At 47.0% G+C, this 20,248-nt stretch overlaps 1 protein-coding gene across 1 annotated transcript; it reads right to left on the bottom strand.

The window, feature by feature from the left end:
* Nucleotides 1–1,912: 1,912 nt before the first annotated feature.
* LOC121838521 (uncharacterized protein K02A2.6-like) lies at nt 1,913–14,526 on the bottom strand. The gene is made up of 2 exons (XM_042294812.1): nt 14,508–14,526; nt 1,913–3,120 (listed from the first exon to the last, which is right to left on the bottom strand). The coding sequence occupies exons 1-2, from the start codon at nt 14,524–14,526 to the stop codon at nt 1,913–1,915; spliced, it is 1,227 nt and encodes a 408-aa protein (XP_042150746.1).
* Between the last annotated feature and the right edge of the window lie 5,722 nt (nt 14,527–20,248).

Here is a 20,248-nt window from a genome sequence, read left to right as displayed (position 1 = left end):
TCAATTATGACGTCACCGATCCAAACAAACCGTTGTTAGAAAAGTCGTAAGGGACGAATACATAGGACTGCATTTCGCTTCGTAAGAACGATTAGTCAGAAATTGGACATGAAATTTAAGTGTCTTGAAATAATAGATCAAGAAAGCCTAGATTTCACACTTACCACGACAGAAGTTTGCCGAGATGCGGCTGTTTCTGAAATATTTACTACGGCAACTTCCGGCCCTCCCGTCTCGAGATAGCCTCTTGTGAACGACGAATGCATGACGAACGCACACGGAATGAATGAAGTCTGCTGTTCGCATCAGTTTCAATCGTTTGCGCAATGACCTGATTTTAAGGTTGCGTTTATTTTAAACATGGCAGGTATAGGAAAACTAACCAGGTTTACAAAAAGAAATTGCGTTCGTGTGCGATAGAAGACGTTGTTTGACGAAAATCGTCACATGTATGAAGATCTGCTAAAAAAAACAGCGAAAAAAACATCTGTTTGGGCGTAATATCAAAGCAGCGTTAGGCCCTCTTTTTCATTTTTCTTCTAACGTGCACTTTAATGAAAGTGCAATTAATTCGATTTTAACATGAGCAGTTCAAAACACCAAACTTGCTTTCTTTTTTTTTCAAAACATATTTTATTAAAACGTGTTAAAAGTAATTCTTTCGCACCGGGTTTTCAGTTGTTTTTAGTGTTTTTTCGAGATTCCTATACCAGTCTTTTGTTACCAACCATGGGCGCAGGGTAGGGGCGGCAACTTCATTCGGAAGTTCGACTCAGACTCAGCTCTGTCGGTACGAGTGTGGGTTTTTCCGGCGTCGTCGAACGTTCAAGAGGTCCAGGGAACTATATACGCGAGCTGAGTACTGTTCTTTTTACCAAGGTAAGCTGGGTGTCAACGTCTGGTGGTTTACATAATATACATAAGGTTTCATGCTTTCATGGTTCTCTTCTTTAAATTTAAAAGTGTGCACATCTGTTTTGTTTTTATCGCTGTTTGTTTGTATTTGGGAGGGATTACTGATTCAGCGTCAGAAGTCGTCAAATATTGGTGTCGAACAAAAATTTTAGCGCTTGTTAGGCTTATGTTAAAGAAAAAGGAGACGGGCGTAGGATTCCCCGACCTCCGAAACACATTTCCGTGTCTCGAATATTTTTATATCATTTTCCTGTCGATAAGTGAACGAAAAGGAGTGCGGTTTATTTCCGTAAAGTATTTTTTTCTTTTTTTTTATATATATAAGGACAGTTCCAATTTAAGGTTTTTCCATAGAGTTATTACAATAAACGCTAGAAGCTACGCTGGCGCTAGAAGCTACGGGACTTCGGTTGTAAATTGAAGCATACAGCATGCAATCTACATTTCTAGCCTCCCTGTGTATTCCGATAGAAAACGCGCGTGAATTGTTTCTTCGCCGAAAAATAACATGAATAACTTTTGTCATTTCGGTTGTACCGGACAGTATGCACCTTTATCGGTATTGTGAAAGTGTAATTGCTTTAATTACAGCATTTTTCTCCACCACTGAACCATGTTATACTTCGCTCTATTTCAGGTCCATACCTCTGTTTCAAGAAACGTATGTGAAAACGAGCGACGATTCTAAGCAAAATAACGATCGAAAGGAATGTTGAGTGTGTTCAAGGTTTTCTGGCATTTCGGTGGTGCATATATATTGCTAATATGCCCGTCCTGTCATTGGATGAAAATGACGCCGTCGTGCACCTTTATGATCGGTTAAAGAAACATTCTGTTGTGTATTTAATCTTTACATAATATATACATTACAGCATACAGCGGGCACAACCGACCGGGTTGGGGCCAGAGCAGTCGAACGTCTCGTGCATGCGCGCGTGCACCAGTTCACCGGCATCCCTGGATATCCTCGGTTGCCAACACACAACATCCCTCCCCCCTAGGTCACATAGTCCTTTAGGTAGTCGGGACGTCGCCGTTGTCGCTGGGGACGATTTGACGGTTCTTGCGCAGGCGCTGAAGTTGGCAACACTGTTTGGTGCCTCGGTTCATGGGGTGAAGCAGGTGAACGTTGTGGGGAAGCTGGAGGTGTTGCCACTGGGGTTGACTCCTCAGGGAAGTCCGCTTGACTCATAGATGGTGGGCACTCTTCCACCGATTCATTCCTAAGCGATGGCTCGCTTGGTAAGGAGAGCTGCTGAGGTGACAGCTCTGTCGTAGGCTCCTCCTCGTCCAGGTATGTGCTCCACTCCCGTCTCCGGATTTGGTCCACGTGCCGCTTCCAGAAACGACCGTCGATGGTGCGAACCTTGTAAGACACCGGACCGGTGATCTCAGTGATGATACCGGGTAGCCACTTGGGGCCTGCTAAATAATTGCGGATGAAGACTGGTTCTCGCGGCTCGAATTCGCGTACACCTTGTCTTCCCCGCAGCGCTTGTTCCTCTTGCTTGTCCACCATCTCTGCTTGTAGGTCTGGGTGAAGCCGGTCCAGTGCAGTACGGATTCTCCGACCCATCAACAATTCCGCCGGACTCTTTCCGGTCGTTGAGTGCGGGAGAATATGCTGACTCAAAAGAAATCGGGCCAACTTGGTGGCCATGTCGCCTCCTTCCATGCGCCTGAGGACTTGTTTAGTTTCTTGGACCATGCGCTCCACTTGGCCATTTGACGATGGATGATATGGCGCCACCTTAACTTGCCGGATCTGGTTTCTCTGCAAAAATTCTTCAAATTCTTGTGAGACGAACGCTGTCCCATTGTCCGAGACTATAGTGTCGGGAACACCGTGTGTTGCGAACAGCACTCGCAGCCTTTGACACACTGCTGCTGACGACATGGATGCTATCTGGATGACTTCCAGCCATTTCGAATGCGCATCCACCACCAGAAGAAAAACCTTTCCTTGGAAGGGTCCTGCAAAATCGATGTGGATTCGGGACCATGGGTTTCTGGCAAATTCCCACGGATGCAGTCTTGCACGTGCAGGTTGCGGCCTTGTCTCCTGGCAGGGCAGGCAGGTTCGGACCTTCCTTTCGATATCTTGGTCGATACCCGGCCACCAAACTGTGCTTCTGGCAAGCGCCTTCATGCGGACGATCCCGGGATGCGTGGTATGCAGCAGCTCCAAAACCTGGTCTCTCGCTTGCTCTGGAATAATGACTCTACATCCCCACAGCAGGCATCCCCGATACTCCGACAACTCGTGCTGCCGTCGAACAAATGGCTTGAACTCGTCCGGCAGCCTGCCTTGAGGCCATTCAACCCCCGTCCAATGTCGAACTCTGGACAAGGTTGGGTCGTTCCGGGTGCATCGGGCGATCTTCTGGGCATCCCACGGAATCTCCGGCGCAGTCTCCAGCATCCGGACTTCAAAAAGTTTCTCGTCAGTTGAGCTGTCTTCCACAGTTAGAGGCAGTCGACTCAGTGCATCCGCGTTCCTGAGCTGATGAGCAGGCCTGTACTCCAGCTCGTAGTCGTAAGCCGACAACATTAACGACCATCGCAACATCCTCGGCGACAGCACTTGAGGCATCGGTTTTGCGTGATGCAAGAGTCCCAGTAGAGGTTTGTGATCGGTCACGATCCGAAAATGCCGACCGTAGATGAACTTGTGGAACTTTCGTATTCCAAAACCTATCGCCAGAGCTTCCCGGTCTGTTTGTGCGTAGTTCCTTTCGGCAGCTGTCATAGTTCGAGAGCCATAGGCTACCGGTACCTCCCGGCCTTCGCTATCAACGTGGCTGAGTACCACCCCAAGTCCGTACGGAGAGGCATCACATGCCATGACTAGTGGCTGGTGGACACTGTAATGGGCAAAGAAGAACGCAAAAAATAAAGCACGTGAGCTACGAAAGGTGTCTTTTTATTATTTTCTATGTCGGGCAGTTTTTATCAGGCACCTGGTTTCTGGCTTCGCCTATTTACAAAGATTTGGAGCGTGGGGGTGATGATTTGAACCCAGAACAAGCATCTTCGCACATATTCATGAGCAGAAAGAGTTACTTATCCAGTGTTGCTGCGTAGTTCTTGCCGTCTCTCTTGCTTTTCCACATGTCCTTCGTTCGTTCGGCACGTATATCCCCGATGCCGGAAAGCGTCGACGCCGTGTTCGCGCTAACAGTGTCCGACAGTGCACATAAATACATATACGAAAAAAGAAGCGGGTTTAACACCGTTTTTCATACCACGAATTTCAAATAAAAATGCTGTAACCGACCAATTATCTCATCTGCGTGACTGAGAAATGTTACAATGTGCCTAGTACGTACAAATTATTCGTGATATTAATTGCTCTTATAATCGAGCGCAGAGAGAAAATCCGCTCGCTTTTTCCTATAGAAATGCAATACCGGAAGTCAATTTCTGATTGCTTGCTGTCTGCTTCAAAAGGCAACAGCACACTAGCGCCAGCTGAGCCTGTAGTGTTTATTGTAATAACTCTATGGGTTTTTCGGTGCTCCTGGACTTTCATACAACAAAACTCGAAATTAATTTTCGGAGTTTATCGGTGTACTGAAAAGACGGAACTATGATGGCGCAGTCAGGTAACACGTTAAAAACTCCACGCGAGCAGGCCTATTTCTCCTTCGCTGCTGGTTTCCATTCAAACCAGTGCTGACGTCACGGCCGGCCTCGCCCATGTAAAGCTGCGAGAGGGGGAAGGGGGTTGGGGGGCGGGGGGGGGGGGGGGCGATGGCGATCAACGCAAACTGTTGTTGTCAGTTGTCAGGGTAACGTTTGTCTGAGGGAAACGAGGGAAGGATTCACAAAGTCACCAACGGTGGGCGCTCAAGAAAATTAATCAACAATGAACAAAGGATACCATGACACGGAAAATCGCTACCTCTTAAAAAGAAGAGACTTGTTTCTTTTCTCAACTCTGCTTCACACAGGGCACAACCGCGCTCGTCTTTTGCAAATCATGTCCCTTTTTTTATTTCCCCGACGGTGGTGCATATAGAAGGGATAACTGCACTTTGTGTTGATGGGCTCCCCTCGTCTGCTTCACAAGGACGAGTCCGTGACGCCTGCTCCAGTGCGATCGCAAGCCCCCACCCAAAAACTCCTGGGGCAAGGGGGCGGGGAGGGGGGGGGGGGGGGACGCTCGCTCGCGTGGTGTTATTCACTTCCGCCACTGTACACTACTAATCACACTCGTGCGCTCGACTGGTGGCATTCGCGGCAACGATTCTAGTCACGCGAGGAACCATGGAAAAACACGCTCAGGGGCGTCTTGCCCACTCTAACGGGGGCGCTGAACGCGGGATGTTGCTATCACCCACTTCATAAACATAATAAAACCCTATCAATAGAAAATAAAACAAAAAAAGAACTTGGCGACGCCTAAGCTTCGCTTTTAAAGGGGCGCTGCAGCAATACTCAATTGGTATGTTTTTCACTTCACACGAGCTCAATGGCAGTAGTGGGACTCAAAGATACTTGCACGCAACACCACTGGTCAAGAAACTCCTTTGTTGCGGTGTAATTTCAAGGACAAAAGGAAGCGTTTTTATTCAGTCTCTCCTTCGCGAAACTTAATGACGTAAGTGCGCGGTCGCAGTGACGATATTTGAATGCGGGTCATAGATTGAACCAACGCCTTCATTGAACCCGGGCACTGCGTGGGCACTCGATTTGGGCTCGTTATAATCGATAGCTCGAGAAGCATTCAGGTAGTGGCCCATGTCCATTCGCTGGAATCACGACAATAGCCGAACCATGACAATGCCTGGGACTCAGTGCGTGTCCTGTGCCTTGCCAACCCCAGCGCGTGGCTATGATCAGCATTGCCCAGGCATATAATCGCCTCTCCATCACATGGCCGCTTGTCGTGGCTGCGAGTTGAGAGGTGAACGCTGCTCGGTTTTCTTTAATTCTTTCTGCGACTTCGACTGTGTGTGGTGAAAAACGAACGAGTGTTTCACAGGTCATTAACGTCAGGGATCCGTTCTAAGCGGTATTTGCGCAAAGTAGAAAAATCGTGACATCGCCGCTTTAAGAGTGGAAAGCGAAAACACTTTCGCTTTCCACTCTTCAATTGTGGGACTGGGGTGCCGCATCCGAAGTTCGAAAAAACGCTTTTTGTTAAACCAATCATAAAGCCATGCAAATTTCGTCCCAACTTTTCCAACTAGCACCCACCTCCCCCATGTTATTAGGGAGTTTTAGTATAGACGTATACCAAATTTTCGAGCACGTTAGGGCTAAATTGCGCGCTTTCTTTGGCGCTCATACGCATAGAGTTTTGGAAATTGGGTTGTGTGTGTGTTTATACAGCCTAGAACTTGGTCTGCCTCACAGGGGCTACGAGTCTCCCAGCTGTAGATGAGAAATTTAGCCAGTGCGGTACAGCCGCTAGCCTGGGGTCTTTAACGTGCATCACGCAGTAGTGATACACGACCGCACACCGGTACGATGCTCATCCAGATCGAAACGGGCAGGGGTGGGGCTCGAACCCAGGATCCCTGGGTTCTGCAGCGCGAGCTTTCGCTCCACGTGCTCTGAGCTGGTGTGCGCTAGACCACTCGGCCACCGATCCCCCCTAGAGTTTTGGAACAGCGTTTCTTCACCGCGACGCAAAACGCAAGCATCTCGCTCTTGCAACGTCACTAAGCCACAGTAGCCGGGCCGGCATAAATCACAGAAATAAGAGGTCACGTTTCCCGTGATTGATAAGAGGACAATACTTTGCTGGATTCCGCTGTGTAATAGCACGTTACACTTGAAGAAAAAAAAAACGATTTCCCCGAAGCGCGACTTTACAGTACTGCGTGACAGTGAATCTAAACTCGTGTGAACTCAAATGACTAAGCAATAAGTTTTTGTAAATATTTACATTCTGGTGTAGCCCGCTCACAAACATATTTGCGTATCATTTTTCCGGTGACAAGTTACACACTGTTGTGGGAATACTTACGCCCTCTGAAAGAAAAATAAACCCCTGATACTGCAAGTTCATTCAAAATTAATTCAGTGTCTTTTTTTTTTCATCTCACTCTTGACTACTTTTCTAATTTGCATTCTTAAACTGCTATCAGTTTTGTACGGATTTAATTATTGATTTTGCTCCTATTTTTTAAGTACCATTTTCACGTTGATCCGCCCAGTTATAATATGCCATTTCGAGCGAAATTTAAATTGAAAAAAGAAATATAAAACTCTCCCAGTAGGGCCGTTTTTTCGTATTTTTTCCAACCGGTGACGTCACCACTTCCCCTCCCCCCCCCCCCCCCCAGCCCCCTACCCTCTCCTCTCTTTTTGAACGGGGTCTTTTCATCGAACCTGGCTTTTGCCGGACCCTTCGCAAATGCACTGAACCCGTTGACCCACTTTTCAGGGTGACGCCCACAACCTGCGATCACCCAACGCAAGAGAGTTCTTTGTTCGCGGCTTGTATCAAGGTCAAAGCTACAACGAATCTCCTGAAGCATCAAGCTTCCGCACTCTAGTGCACGCATCAGTCGCGCCTAATTGTCTTACGGAACAGAGGAGACTGCTAGTTCCACCAAGTCAATGTGCACTCCGTTTTCTACACCATCACCTTTGACACGTGCCAGGACCTCAGTCGTCGTTTCAAGCTAAGAATCGCAGTTTTCAAGACACGCATTCGTACCTACTGCGATTTCAGTTCGCGATCGTTTTGACTTTCTTCAACCGCCAGGTAATTCTCAAGGTGAGCCGCCAGCGGGAAGACAGCTCGCCGCACGCCAGCGGGCGTTATCACCGGACCATCTCTCCAGACAAACAGATGCAGTCACAACCAGGTACCACGCGACGTTTTTGGCGCAAGCAGCCGTATCCACGACGCAGGGTCCGTTCGTCGCGGGTGCAAGCTCCCCTCGACCAGATACTCGATCTTTATTTGTCAAGGAGGACCTGCCGCTGGCCTCCCATGCCCTTGGCGTCCGCGAACTTCATCGGAATCGGCTCCGTTCCGCCATCTATGCATGGGCCCGTTGAACGTTCTTTGACCATATCGGTCATCCTAGACGTGGCTCACTACACCGGATGCCCAGAGTGTCGGCGTTCTTTTTCCGACCAGCGTTCCCTCACTGGACATCGCATCCTTTTTCACGAGTTCTCGCAGTTCGATGCCGTGAGGGTGGCGGTTCAAGAGTTCTTTGTGTCCTTCAATCCTCTGTTTGATTTCCTCTATAGCAGCTCAAACGCACTCGTGGGCCTCCTACCATTACGGCACCCCTTAGTATGAAGTGTATATTTTGGTAAATATGACAGCGTCTGAGCATCGCACGGCCCGTTTTCTATGTACATGCTGTTGCGAATAAATTCCCCGAGTATTACAATATCCTTATCAAGTTTTATATTTCTTTATCCGGTCCCGCTTTTCATTTCTTAACAGGATGGCTGTGTTTTTGCATATATTAACAAAACTATAAGGTCCAGTAATAGGTCGCACATAATAAACTGTTCAGTGTAGTTTCGAACGATATGAAAAACACTAGGCGAGGAAGTGTCCCGATAAGCTTACTGTGCTATCCATCAAAAAAAAGATGTCAAACATTAGCGGCTGTTAAGCTTTTGGTGTCATTCGCATCTTTTACTATGTTAATGCTAAATCCAGTGCTGAATGTAATGGAATACAGCGACAATAGTCAAAATATAGCGTGGCACATATCACCTGGTTGGCAGGAGGAGCAATCAGTTTTCCGTCGTTTGTTAGCTTCGCAGGATGAATAATGAAAGGCGGTTGCTATTTTATTTCACCAAGCACTACTGCTAATGGCCTTGACCAAGCTGGATGGATGTTACAGGTTGTAGCGGGCGGTAGATTGCAGCGCCTAGCCTAAGTCTAAAAAGACAACAATATGATTCGTCCCGCCTTTCTAAGCCAATTTTCTCCGCTAACTATCATCAAACCGTGTGGGATATCACCAGTATGACCCTCCGCGATGAGGAAAAAAGACTAAAACGCATCACTCCTTGCGTCTTCTCCCTGGCGAGAGAGTCACCAATTTTCCTCTTGTCAAATCTTGTCGGCGTTACCCCAGCACAGGACCCCCTGGTAAACAGGGTTGAGACTTTGGGCCGGATCCACGAGGGAAGGAGTCCCAATTTTCCTCTGTCCCGCCTGTCCCTAGCTGTGTTCGTTATTTCTGCATCCTTCAATTTTCCCTAGATAATTTCCTCCAACGTTCAAATAGCCACTTTTTAATGTTATCCTTTTCTTTACCGCCCTTCCATCGTCGCCAGCGAAACCCAGGGCCCCGGCCATTTCTGTTATCTCTTCAGGGAGGGCAGCGCGAAGCCCCGTGCACTTTGCAACCATGTGCGCTAGTGTCTCGCTATCATTATGGCAGTCGGCACACAATGTGTCTGCCTTCGGAAATTTAGCCCTAACATCCTCGTCCTCAAAATTTTCGTAATCACCTCAAACAGTAATCAGTGTTGCCAGATTGAAAAATTGGGCTACATGTTTTTCTAGTTGGCGTCAAAATTTCGTTGTTGGCTATGTGGCTATTTTGCTATTTTGGGCTATTTCAGAGGATGCAGAGAAACTTTGGTCGAAACCTCAGGTTTGACGTAGAACTCTGAGGTTCGACTAGTTAATTTTTGAACTTCTTATCGGCTTCAAAGAAAATTGTTCCTCTTTTGTCCAGTCGAGAACTCTGCAAGCGTTGCGCAGACAAGCAATGCTTGCTGAGTTCAAGCGGTCTCCCCACAGCGCAGTGGCGCAAACTAAACAAATTGCACTATTACCACAGGCCCGGTAGCGCGTCTTCTACCCGAACCGAGGCTGAACTCTCCACACGCTGCTTTAGTGCCCGTATTTGAGAATCCTTAGGCACCCAAGTTCCTAAGAATGAGAAGTCTGCAGCTTCACCGCTAAACAATTGACTACCTTGCAGTCGTCAACCACCCCGAGAAAGGCCTGTAAGCAGGTATGGGGGAACCTCATATCCTGCACAAAGTAAAGGAGATGGGCGGGATAATGGTATGGACCTTAGATATTGGGGTTCTTGTTTGAAACTCCCAGTGTTCTCCTTTAGTATTTTGTTCTTTTACTGTACGGTCATATCTCCCGGACTTCACTATAAAGCTGTCTTTGTGTGTTGTGTATTTCTGAAAACCCACAAAGGAAGGGTCAGTGCTGCACGAATTTTTATCCTTCCGAAACCTATTTTTGAAATGTTCAAAGTCACATAATGTACACAAAATGGGGGGCATCTGAGTGTTGTAAAAAAGAGAATGCAACGTGTTTTGTATGTGTGTGAAAATTGCCAATAAAAAGCTTTAAAATGATTTTTTTTTTAGATTTGGCTATTTTGGCTATATTTTTTTACGGCTCTGGCTATATTTGGGCTATACTCCCCAGCGATTTGGCGATTTTTTGTGGGGCCATCTGGCAACACTGACAGTAATGAACTTCCCAGTGAACTGTCAACCACATTTTCCTTTCTTGTGTTCTGTTTTGCGTCCTGTATATTCTTAGAGCTGATTTTTCCTGCATTCTTACCTCCCACATTTTTCTCTCTGCTTTTTAGCTCACTTTTCCACTGAAGTTGTCTGCTCAGCCCCATCACAAGTGTGTACCGTATAGGACGATTCTGGGATTCAGGTACACTGACTGACAGCTGAAGAGACGCAGATTGTGCAGATTCCCGGCCACTTTATTTTCGCGCTCCTGCCAATATGACTGCGACATCGCCTATTGAGAAAGTCGAAGACCGAATGACCGATTTAAAATTATAATCGCAATAGGCCATGCCTAGGTATCGCAGGTTATGGCGAAGGTGAGACGGGTAAAGCGCAACCACATGGAGAGTGCTTCAAGCATCCTCTGAGCGTCAGTTGCGTTGACGAAAAGCTATTTTCTGTTTCTCATAAATTCAAGCTGACGCTACAAACACCAACGGATTGTCTCGAACGATGGTTTTATTTTACGAGCGTGCGGGCATTCCAGGTTCGTTTGAACGTTCGAAGCGTCGACTTCACTTTAGCTGCTCTTTTCTTGCTCGCCCTTACGGTAAAGTCGAGTACACATTTATACGAGCTTCTGGAGAACAGGTCTTTTTGTAATGGTTGTCAGTGGGGTGACAATAAATATTTGGCATTGCCCAATTCTCTCGTTCAGTTGTCCCCTTCATTTTTCTTTCACTGTTAAGTGCAGCGGTTTAGATTTTATTTGCATATGGCGCAGTATCTGTTCTGGAATTTAAAAGTTACGCGTGCATTTAAGCAATCGATTGCTAACTAATTTCTCAATTCTAGTTGGTCAAGGCAGAGAAGATGGCGCAAGCTACCGCCTGATACGAACGATATCAGTTATATTTGTTAGTCACCCATTCGGACAGCAGCCATCTAAGTTTCTAACCACGGTGTGAACGGAAGCGTCTATACAGGAAGCCAAGACCAACTTCAACGGCAGCCACTGTAGGTGAACTGACAGTCAAGTAAGTCTCTGCGGCCAATCGGAGTTGCCACACTGTACGTTACACTATATTGCTCTACCATAAGCCCCCCAAAAAAGGCAATTTTTTTTTGCAACATTAAAAAGAAGGTTAGAAAAACTAGTAATATATGTAAAAACAATACGTGCCCCCCCTCCACCTCAAAAAAGAAACGAAACAGAAAAGCCGGATTTTGAATAAAACTAAACCTAAAACGCGAAACCCTATAAGCACTGACAGGTTAAAAGAAATGCTAGGCGTTACTTAGAAGGATCCCACTTCGTGATTTCTTCTTCACTGTCCGTATCGGCTAATGGCGCAATCTGATTGGCTGAGAAGCCATAATGGGATTCTCTGGACTCGCCACGCCCCTTCATTTCTACGGCATGCCATTACTAGTGTGATAATAATTTTGCTAACTTAATGCGATTAGCGTTTAGCAGGCTGTGCATGGTTCTCATACATGCATGCTCTGTAGGTACAATTAGCGAGTTTTTCTCAAGTACCTAAGAAAAAGAATCCCAAATATTTGATGGAACTCCGATAAACGTACCCAAATCTTTGGTAAAAAAATTATTGTTCCGCGACAAAAAAAAAAATAATTCCTTAACACTATTTGGCGTGGGAAAATATTCTCTTAAAAAATGTCAAGTCCAACCAAAAAAATTTTTTTGTTCGCTTTGACGTTACTGTTGTTGCTTCACCAAAGGCCTACGATTCCAGACACTTAGATGAGTGTTGTGACATCTCCCTTATTTGTAACCCCAGGCTCGGGGCCTTTAAAAGCACCATTGCGAAAATGGACGTTGGTAACGCGGGTGTCACGAATAACAGTTAATCGATATGGCAGTTTACGTCAAGCAAAGAATAAAGTTCTCTTATTCATTTTGTTTCAATCCGTAGGGAAGAGAAGGACACGCAGCCGGCTGAAAAGCGGTACCATCATGACGTGGATTGTAAGTTTAGGTTGTAGATAATAATAAATAAATGATGGTGCTTTGAATCAAATCTGGATTCCTTAAAACGCTCCAATAGTTCGGAATGTAAAATCACATTGTTAAAAAAGCCTAAAATTAGTCGTTCTTCTTTTTCTAATTTAGTTAAGTGCAAAAATGAAAGATTGGGCTTAAAAGTGCGAACTGCCAACCCATTCAAATGGTCATGCTCACGCCTACAAGCCATCCCGCTAACGCCGAAAAAAGAAATGAACTTGAAAATATACAATTAAAAAAGCACACACACAAAAAAGAAAAGCGACATTCCGCCATCCCTTTTTCGTCAAAGCGAGTGGCCACAGGTAACGCCGAGATTTAAGAACAGTACTGCTCTGCTACAAGGTCACTTCTCAAGCACCGTTCTCAGTGACCTCAATTTTGTCACTCCTAAAAAGTTCCCTTTCTTTCTGGCACCCTTTCAAGTATTGTTCCACCCTTCTTCTGCTGCAATGCCCCATTAAGGGGACACAACCGACACTCTCTCCCTCCTTAGGCGCGTGGGGAAAGGGTAATGGCCGGGCCACTCACATGACTCAATTACCGAGGTTCAACGGTGACCTCACATCCCTCAAGGGTCATCACTTTTATGGAAACAGGAGACTCGGCCCAGTACGATTTCTTAACTCGACCCTCGAGGATCTCATGGAGCAAGACATGATGACACCGGAAAGAACGTCCCGCCCGTGCCCTTACCCAACGTGTTTCTATAGCTCTGACAGAACCTTCAACCTGCGCCGACATCTGGACAGAAAGCACCCGGGTTACAGGGCTGGGCATCCTTGCAGCAGCAACGGCTGCGCGGTGTGTCGACTTTATGGTACTCCCGTAGAGTACGCCAAGACCATTCCTATGCCACAAGTGGGATCAGCACAGGGCAGCCCTTGGAGCGCGGGAATCTTAGGATTGACACCGGTGAGCAACCAGCCGATCTTCTTCCAATGCTGCCCGCTGGACCTGACCGTTTCTCGACACCTGGTCTCATCTCAATCTGGAGCTGAAGACCAGCCCCTCGATCTTTCCACACGGAGCGTCAACAACTCCCGGGGTGTCTTCACTCCGAATCCTCAAAATCTTGGCAAGTGCAATTCTTCGACGCCGCAACACGTATATCCCGGAAGCTGCCTGGAGACGTCCATGAATCAAGGAGATGCGAGACAAGCCACATTTCCTAGCGGTGGAAGGTACCTCATGGATGGGGGCTACATTTTCGCTTCGGATCCTCAAGCCTTCGGAGAATGTTCTGCTTTGACCTCCCAACCGGTGTTTCCGATGTGGAAGCTGAACGTTTCCGAGGTGGGACCTTGATCGACGCAACATTTCTTGCCATGGTTTGAATCCACTTTTGTATTCCGTGAGAGTTCATTCTATTGCATGCCTTCCTTTTTTATAAGCGAGTGAGATGTAGTCTACGGCGTTTTCAGTTCATTTGTATGCGTTTCCACTTAGTGTCCCGGTAAATCGGCATCGCAGAGATCCGTAAACCTCTTTGTCATGTGCCTCTGTTGAACCAGAAATAAATACGCTTTTTGGTAATAATCTGAAATCCTGTGTTGCTGCTTTGTCAATTTATACTGCGCACCGTTCCCAAAAACGATTTGCCGATAACGGTGGTCTCCACAGCAAAACAATCTTTCGAAGGGTTAATTTTCACCTCTACGCCTACTTCAATACTAAGTGGCGGAAAGAGGCACACCGTAGGAGAGAGATCAGCAACAACATAAAACGTGGAATTCACCTGCGCACCTGTAAACAGTACCTAGATTAATTCGTTACCAGCCTATCCATGAGTGGGCAAGTGGATCATGACGAGCTAATCGAAGGTGGTAAGTCGCACTCGGGGATGTCTGTACGGCAGACACTCAATGCTCCGTTCTCCACAATGCTTGGAGTTGACAAAATTTAGCTAGAGTGATATCAAAAATTGATGATGCCAGGTATTTGAACCCAAGTATATCCACACAGTTCCAACTTCTAAACTGTAAGTTTAAAGGTCATAAAGCAATTCCTGAGTAATGGTAAATAAATATAAATAACTTGTTTTCAAGCAGCTTCTTTTATACTTCGCGAGGAGAACAAGCCATCTGAAAATATTTTTTCCGACAAATCTGGTAGGCTTTGGCATACGTACGTTTAACATACTGAGACATCCTGAAGGTAGATTGGAAACTTTCAATAATAAATATGAAAGCAAGATAAATCCAATTCAAGTTACACATTATTTTCCGACCTGATCCCCCCAAAGCTGGACATACTTGGTCCAGCGTTTCTCCAGCTTTTCGATTCCATCGCGGCAGTGACTTTCGTCAAAATCCCAAAAATAATATTTCCCAGTCTCCTTTACCTCTTCACTCGACAGAAATATATTTCCAGCCAGGAAAGTTTTGAGTTTCGACTATAGCTTGAAATCCGAGGGAGAGAAATGAGGTGAATACGGTGGATGCGGCAGGATCTCGAACTTTTTTGCTGTCAGCTTTTACTGAGCGGCTGCACAGTTTTGAATGTGCGGGTGCGTTATCGTGGTGAAACAACATCTGTTTCTTCACCACTCCCGGGTGTTTTTCTTAAATTCTTTATTTGCAGCTTGTCCAGAAGTCTTATGTAGTATCTACCAGTTACAGTTGTTTCCTTTTCAAGATAATCAATGAGCAAAATGCTTTTGGCTTCCCAAAACATTGACGCCATCACCTTGCCAGCCGACTGAATGGTCTTTGCCTTCTTCGGAGGCGGTTCACTGGGCCCAGACCATTGTTTCGATTGACTTTCTGATTCCGACGTGTAACGGTGGACCCACATCTTGTCCATAGTTACAAGTCATCCACTGAAGTCTTTTGCATTTGTCTGAAACACAGTTGCAAACTGTCAGCTGACATTAGAGCTTGAATGTGTTTTTTCTCCGGAATCAGCAAATCCGGCACCCATATTGCAAAAGGTTTCTTTATTACCAATGCATTGCGTATGTAACGTGATGGCAAAAAAGCGACAGCGTTCGGTCTTAGGCTACCATTTTTATATCTGTCTGCGTTCCCCTGGCGCGCGCTCTCGGAGCGCGCTTCTTCTTCTCCGTGGCGATACTAGCGATCATCACACTATCCCCCTTCACGAGGAAGTTGCCGTCCCGGCACTAGGCATCTCACACTAGAAGCACTCAATCGCGATACCGCGCGGGTCGACTCAATGTTTCTCGTGGCCGAAGGACGTATCGCTCCGCTGGCTTTGCCTGCTATGCACGTCTACAGGCATGTTCGTTGGAGTGACGTCCTCAGGGGGCAAAAGAACGACTGGAAGTTTATCGTCGTCCAGGAGTTCGGCACCGTTCGCTGGTGACGTATTGTGCTGGCCTCCGTCAGTGCCCTGGTCACCGTTTTCCTCTACTTGGTCGTCAACGTGAAGCTCGTTGTCGAGGGTGTCTAACAGCGGTGGGTTCTCATAAGCGTCAGCCAGGTTCAGATCCTCAGCTGCTTGTACCGGTGGTAGACTTTCGACCGCATCGACGTACAGATCATCACCTTCAACGTCTATTATGCCTGGGTAGTCTGGGACTGCTGGGCGAGTAGGAGTCGGGTCGTTATTTTTGTTTTCTGTGATAATTATATCGGGGAAGTCTTTGAGTGCTGGTGCAGATAAAGGCAGGTCGTTATCCGTGACGTGTGATAACGTCCTGGCAGGCAGCAAGACTGGCTCCTTCCCATCAGCCACCCGCTTCAAACGATTATGGTGTACAACCCGCCGCTTCCTTTTTCCAGTTTCTTCCTGGATTCTGTACAGGTTGTTAGGAAGCTTCTTGAGGACTACATAAGGACCCAACCATGGCAAATATAACTTCGAGGACTGTCCTCGCGGCACAGCGGAAGAATGTAGAACTCTGTCGCCAGATTCGTAGTCTTCTTCACTGATCGTGCTGTCGTAGTGGCGCTTCTGTGCATCATTTTCTTTCATGTCGTTTACAATTGCGTGGTCGCGAGCCCTTTGTAGTGTTGTCAGTAGGCGGGAAGCGTGTTGTACATTACTGGAAGTCGACGCCATGTTAATATGGACGTGCACGTCGAGCAGCATGTCAGCTGGTATATTCATGTGTCTACCGAAGAGCAGATAATGAGGACTGTAACCACTCGATTCATGCACGCTCGAGCGATAGGACATCATGACGAGAGGGAGCTTGATGTCACAGTCAGTCTGTGTGTCATTGACGTGCGCACTCAAGCTGTTCATCAGCGTGCGATTGAATCGCTGAACCAATCCGTCCGACTGGGGGTGGTAAAGGGAGGTCCTTGTCATTCGGATGCCCAAAATTGAGCACATTTCTTGAAAGACGTTGCTCTCGAAAGTTCCGCCTTGGTCAGAGTGTAGTGCTGACGGTATCCCGTAGCGACTGAAGAAGTTGTGGACAAGACTATTGGCAACCTCCTTGCTTTCTTGAGTCTTCAGAGGGAACGTTTCAACTCATCGAGTAAAATAGTCGCTCACCACCAACATGTACTTGTGGCCTGGAAACGGACCAGTGATGTCAATAGCCACTCGCTCAAAAGGGAAGATGGCCACTTCCTGAATCAGTGGTGCTCGTGGTCTGGGGTTTGGTGCCTTACGAGCGGAGCACTTAACACATCTTGAGCACCAGTCGGTTACACTGGGTGCCATTCGAATCCAAAAAAACCTTTCTGCGGCCTTCTTTAGTGTCTTGGCGCGCCCAAGATGTCCGCCCCTCGGTGCACCATGAACGGAGTCTAGGGCCAGCGGTATTCCTGCATCGGGGATCACGGGAAGAGGGGTTGACTCTGGTGTTTTTGCCCACATGAGGCAGCCGTCGACGAGCCTTAGCTTCTGCCGGTTGCGGAAGAGCACTCCCGCGCTACATCGACGAATCTCTCCTACGGCGTGCCTGCAAGCAGGGCGTCGATGATGGGCGAAAGCTGCGGGTCACGTCGTTGTTCTTCTCGAAGGTTTGTCATGGTGAAAGAAGACTGTGCAACTGTCATGAGCGCGACATGTTGGCCTTCATTCGCCGGGGAAGGCCGTCGGGACAGCGAATCTGCATTTCCATGTTGTTTTCCCGGCCGATGCGAAACGATAAAGTCATACCCGCGGAGTTGGTCAATCCAGAGGGCGACTTTGCCTTCCGGTTCGTTGAAGCTGTGTAGCTATTGAAGCGCGCTGTGATCCGTCCTGCACGTGAATCGCCGTCCAAGCAGATAGTGCGTAAAGTAACGGACGAAATTGGTGTCCCCGTAGTCGCCGACAGATGCCCAATGGCACAGTATTGGTGTCCCCGTAGTCGCAGACAGATGCCCAATGGATGTTAGTCTTGAGGCTATCTCAAGAGCTTTCTCAAATGTTGAAGGGTCAGCGGCGAGGACTTTGTCACGCAGCTTGGATTGGAGACCCACAATGAACTGCTGCCGTATCATCGGCTCGCCCACCTGTAGGGACACCTCTGGATAAGCCTGTACAAAGAGGTCCACGAGGTCCTAGGCATAGACGTCTTTGGGTTGATGGCCGCAGAACCGAAACTGTGCCACGGACACAGCACGCTGGCCCGCCGACGCCAAACGAAGTGTCAACGCCTTCACTAGTGCGGGAAAAGTGGCCTTGTCTTGGTCGGGAAGATGCTCGAAGACGCGGAAACTCATCCTCGGAGGCGTGTCGGCAGGTACACCAACTTTTTGGCGTCGTCCCAACCGTTGACTGCCGCGCAAGTGGAGAAGAGCTTTGCCCATGACTCTAAGCTTCCCTCACCGATGAAGACGTCCGGTGGCCACCCCACCGCTGCCACCGATTGTAACCTGATGGCCAAGAAGCGATAGCGTTCGGTCTTAAGCTTGTTTCACATGCAGCGATTTTGGCCCTAAAGCGGCGCGATTTCCGCCGTCGCGGCGCTCGTGCCGCAGAATATCTGGTGCTGGCCAGAGCGCCGCGACGGCAGAAATCGCGCCGCTCTAGGGCCAAAACCGCTGCATGTGAACTAGGCTTGAGGCTACCATTTTTATATCTGTCCGCATAACCCTGGCGCGCGCTCCCAGAGCGCGCTTCTTCTTCTTCGTTCTGGCGATACTAGCGATCATCACACGTATAATATGGACACAGCTCGTTCAGAGGAGGTGCCCTGCCCTCTGCTTCCTTAACATCACAGACTTTTACGCGGCGCTCTTCCAAATCCAAGTCGCGGATTTTATCCGCAATTATTCTGATGTTGTAGCAGTCTTGTACGGAACGGCGTTCCAAGGAACGGCGTTCCTGGAACGCGTTCCTTTTAGGAGGAACGAAGGAACGCCGCCGTTTCATTTTGTATTGGTGGAACTGGAACGGGAACGCGTTACATTTTTACTGGAACGGATAGAGTAACGGCGTTCCTTTTTTTCGTCCAGTGGGGTAATTTTCATTTTATTTCTAACAGGGAAAGTATGAAAGTACAAAAACAATATCGTTACGAAGAGCAGGATCTCGTTAACTTTTTGGCTACTAATCTTATGGATTATTTTGTGTGGTCTTCGCTTGCAAACAGTTTTGGGTGCAGGAGACCTGGTAAGCATTGATTCTTTTTTGAGTGCCCAAAAATACAAAAAGCGAAACGTTTAGTCGTAGGAGAAGACAAAGAAAGAGAGTTGTTTCAAACTTAGCTACTTTCTTTGGTTCCACGAATCCTCATACACCCAGAAATCTTATTCCAACTACAGCCATTTTTGAACTTCAATAACGAAACCTACGATTACAACAAAATCACAAATTGACAGCCATCGGACTCACCCGTCTATCCCCAACATTGATCACTTAAAAGATGCACAAACAAATAACCTTTATTCCTTCTCTTGTCCCCCACCTTCAGACTGAACAACAAATCCAACCTTCACAAAAAAATATTTGTAACCCTACCCCCTCCTTCACTTGCTCGTCTTGCGGACAGCAACATCGAGAAGCAACTGTTGTAAAGTTCTAACACGGGGCTTTGTTAATTGAAACGTGTGAGGTTGTTATAAAACGCTCGTGCAATCTTGGGTAAAAGTACATTCGGCTCGTCTGAATTGTCCACTCCAAAGATGGACATGGTTAATAGCCAAGATTTTTAACATGAGTGTATCAACAAATGAAACCCTGCTTCCGCGTGTTTTCTTCTCCTGGTGCCTTTGTATCACGGCATCCAAACTCGTATACTGATTATTAATGGGTAGATAAAAAACTCTACTTGATTTAACTAAATATGGTAATTAGCAAAAAAAATACAAATGTAACGTATATGTAACGATACGTTTCATTTTTTTTAACTTTAACGGGAACGAGTTCCATTTTCCCATAGGGAGCTTGTAACGGGAACGCGTTCCAAAAATCAGAAGGAACGAGGAACGAGCTTTCGTTCTTTTTTTTGAGAATAAACATCTTTATTATGAGAAAGCGATGGGGAGGAGTCCTTAGTCCAAGACGCCTTGAGGAACGTGAACAACACTGTGTTGTAGTTCTTTGGATGTCCTGAACATGCACAGGTGTCCGTACGACCAAGTGCTTGAATTCGGAAATCCAAACAGTAACGGTGGAAAGCGGAAGGGGACGAGTGCCCAAGAACAGCATTCAACCTGGATTTGATTTCCGTCGCAAATTCTCCCTTCACATAAAAGAAAAAATTGCTGACTGCTTTTAATTTTTTTTTTCATCATTGAAAATGTTTATAGTTGTTCGACTAGAATTTTTGTCAAAGCCAGAGTTCTTGAGATATCCATCTGACATTTGTGACCATTCCATACGAAAGAGTTGCCTACCCAGTGACATACGAATATTTCGAAAACAGCCCCCTAGCGATGATTCTAAAAACGTTTTTATTCTAACCTATATCACCCGGTTATACTGCCGACGTGACTAGCGCCATTTTACCGCTATTTACGTCAT

The sequence above is a fragment of the Ixodes scapularis genome, unplaced genomic scaffold (assembly GCF_016920785.2).
Source record: "Ixodes scapularis isolate PalLabHiFi unplaced genomic scaffold, ASM1692078v2 PGA_scaffold6__148_contigs__length_123643588, whole genome shotgun sequence".
Classification (NCBI taxonomy): domain Eukaryota; kingdom Metazoa; phylum Arthropoda; class Arachnida; order Ixodida; family Ixodidae; genus Ixodes; species Ixodes scapularis.
The sequence above is the reverse complement of the archived record's forward strand: the minus strand, read 5'-3'. Positions and strand labels throughout refer to the sequence as shown.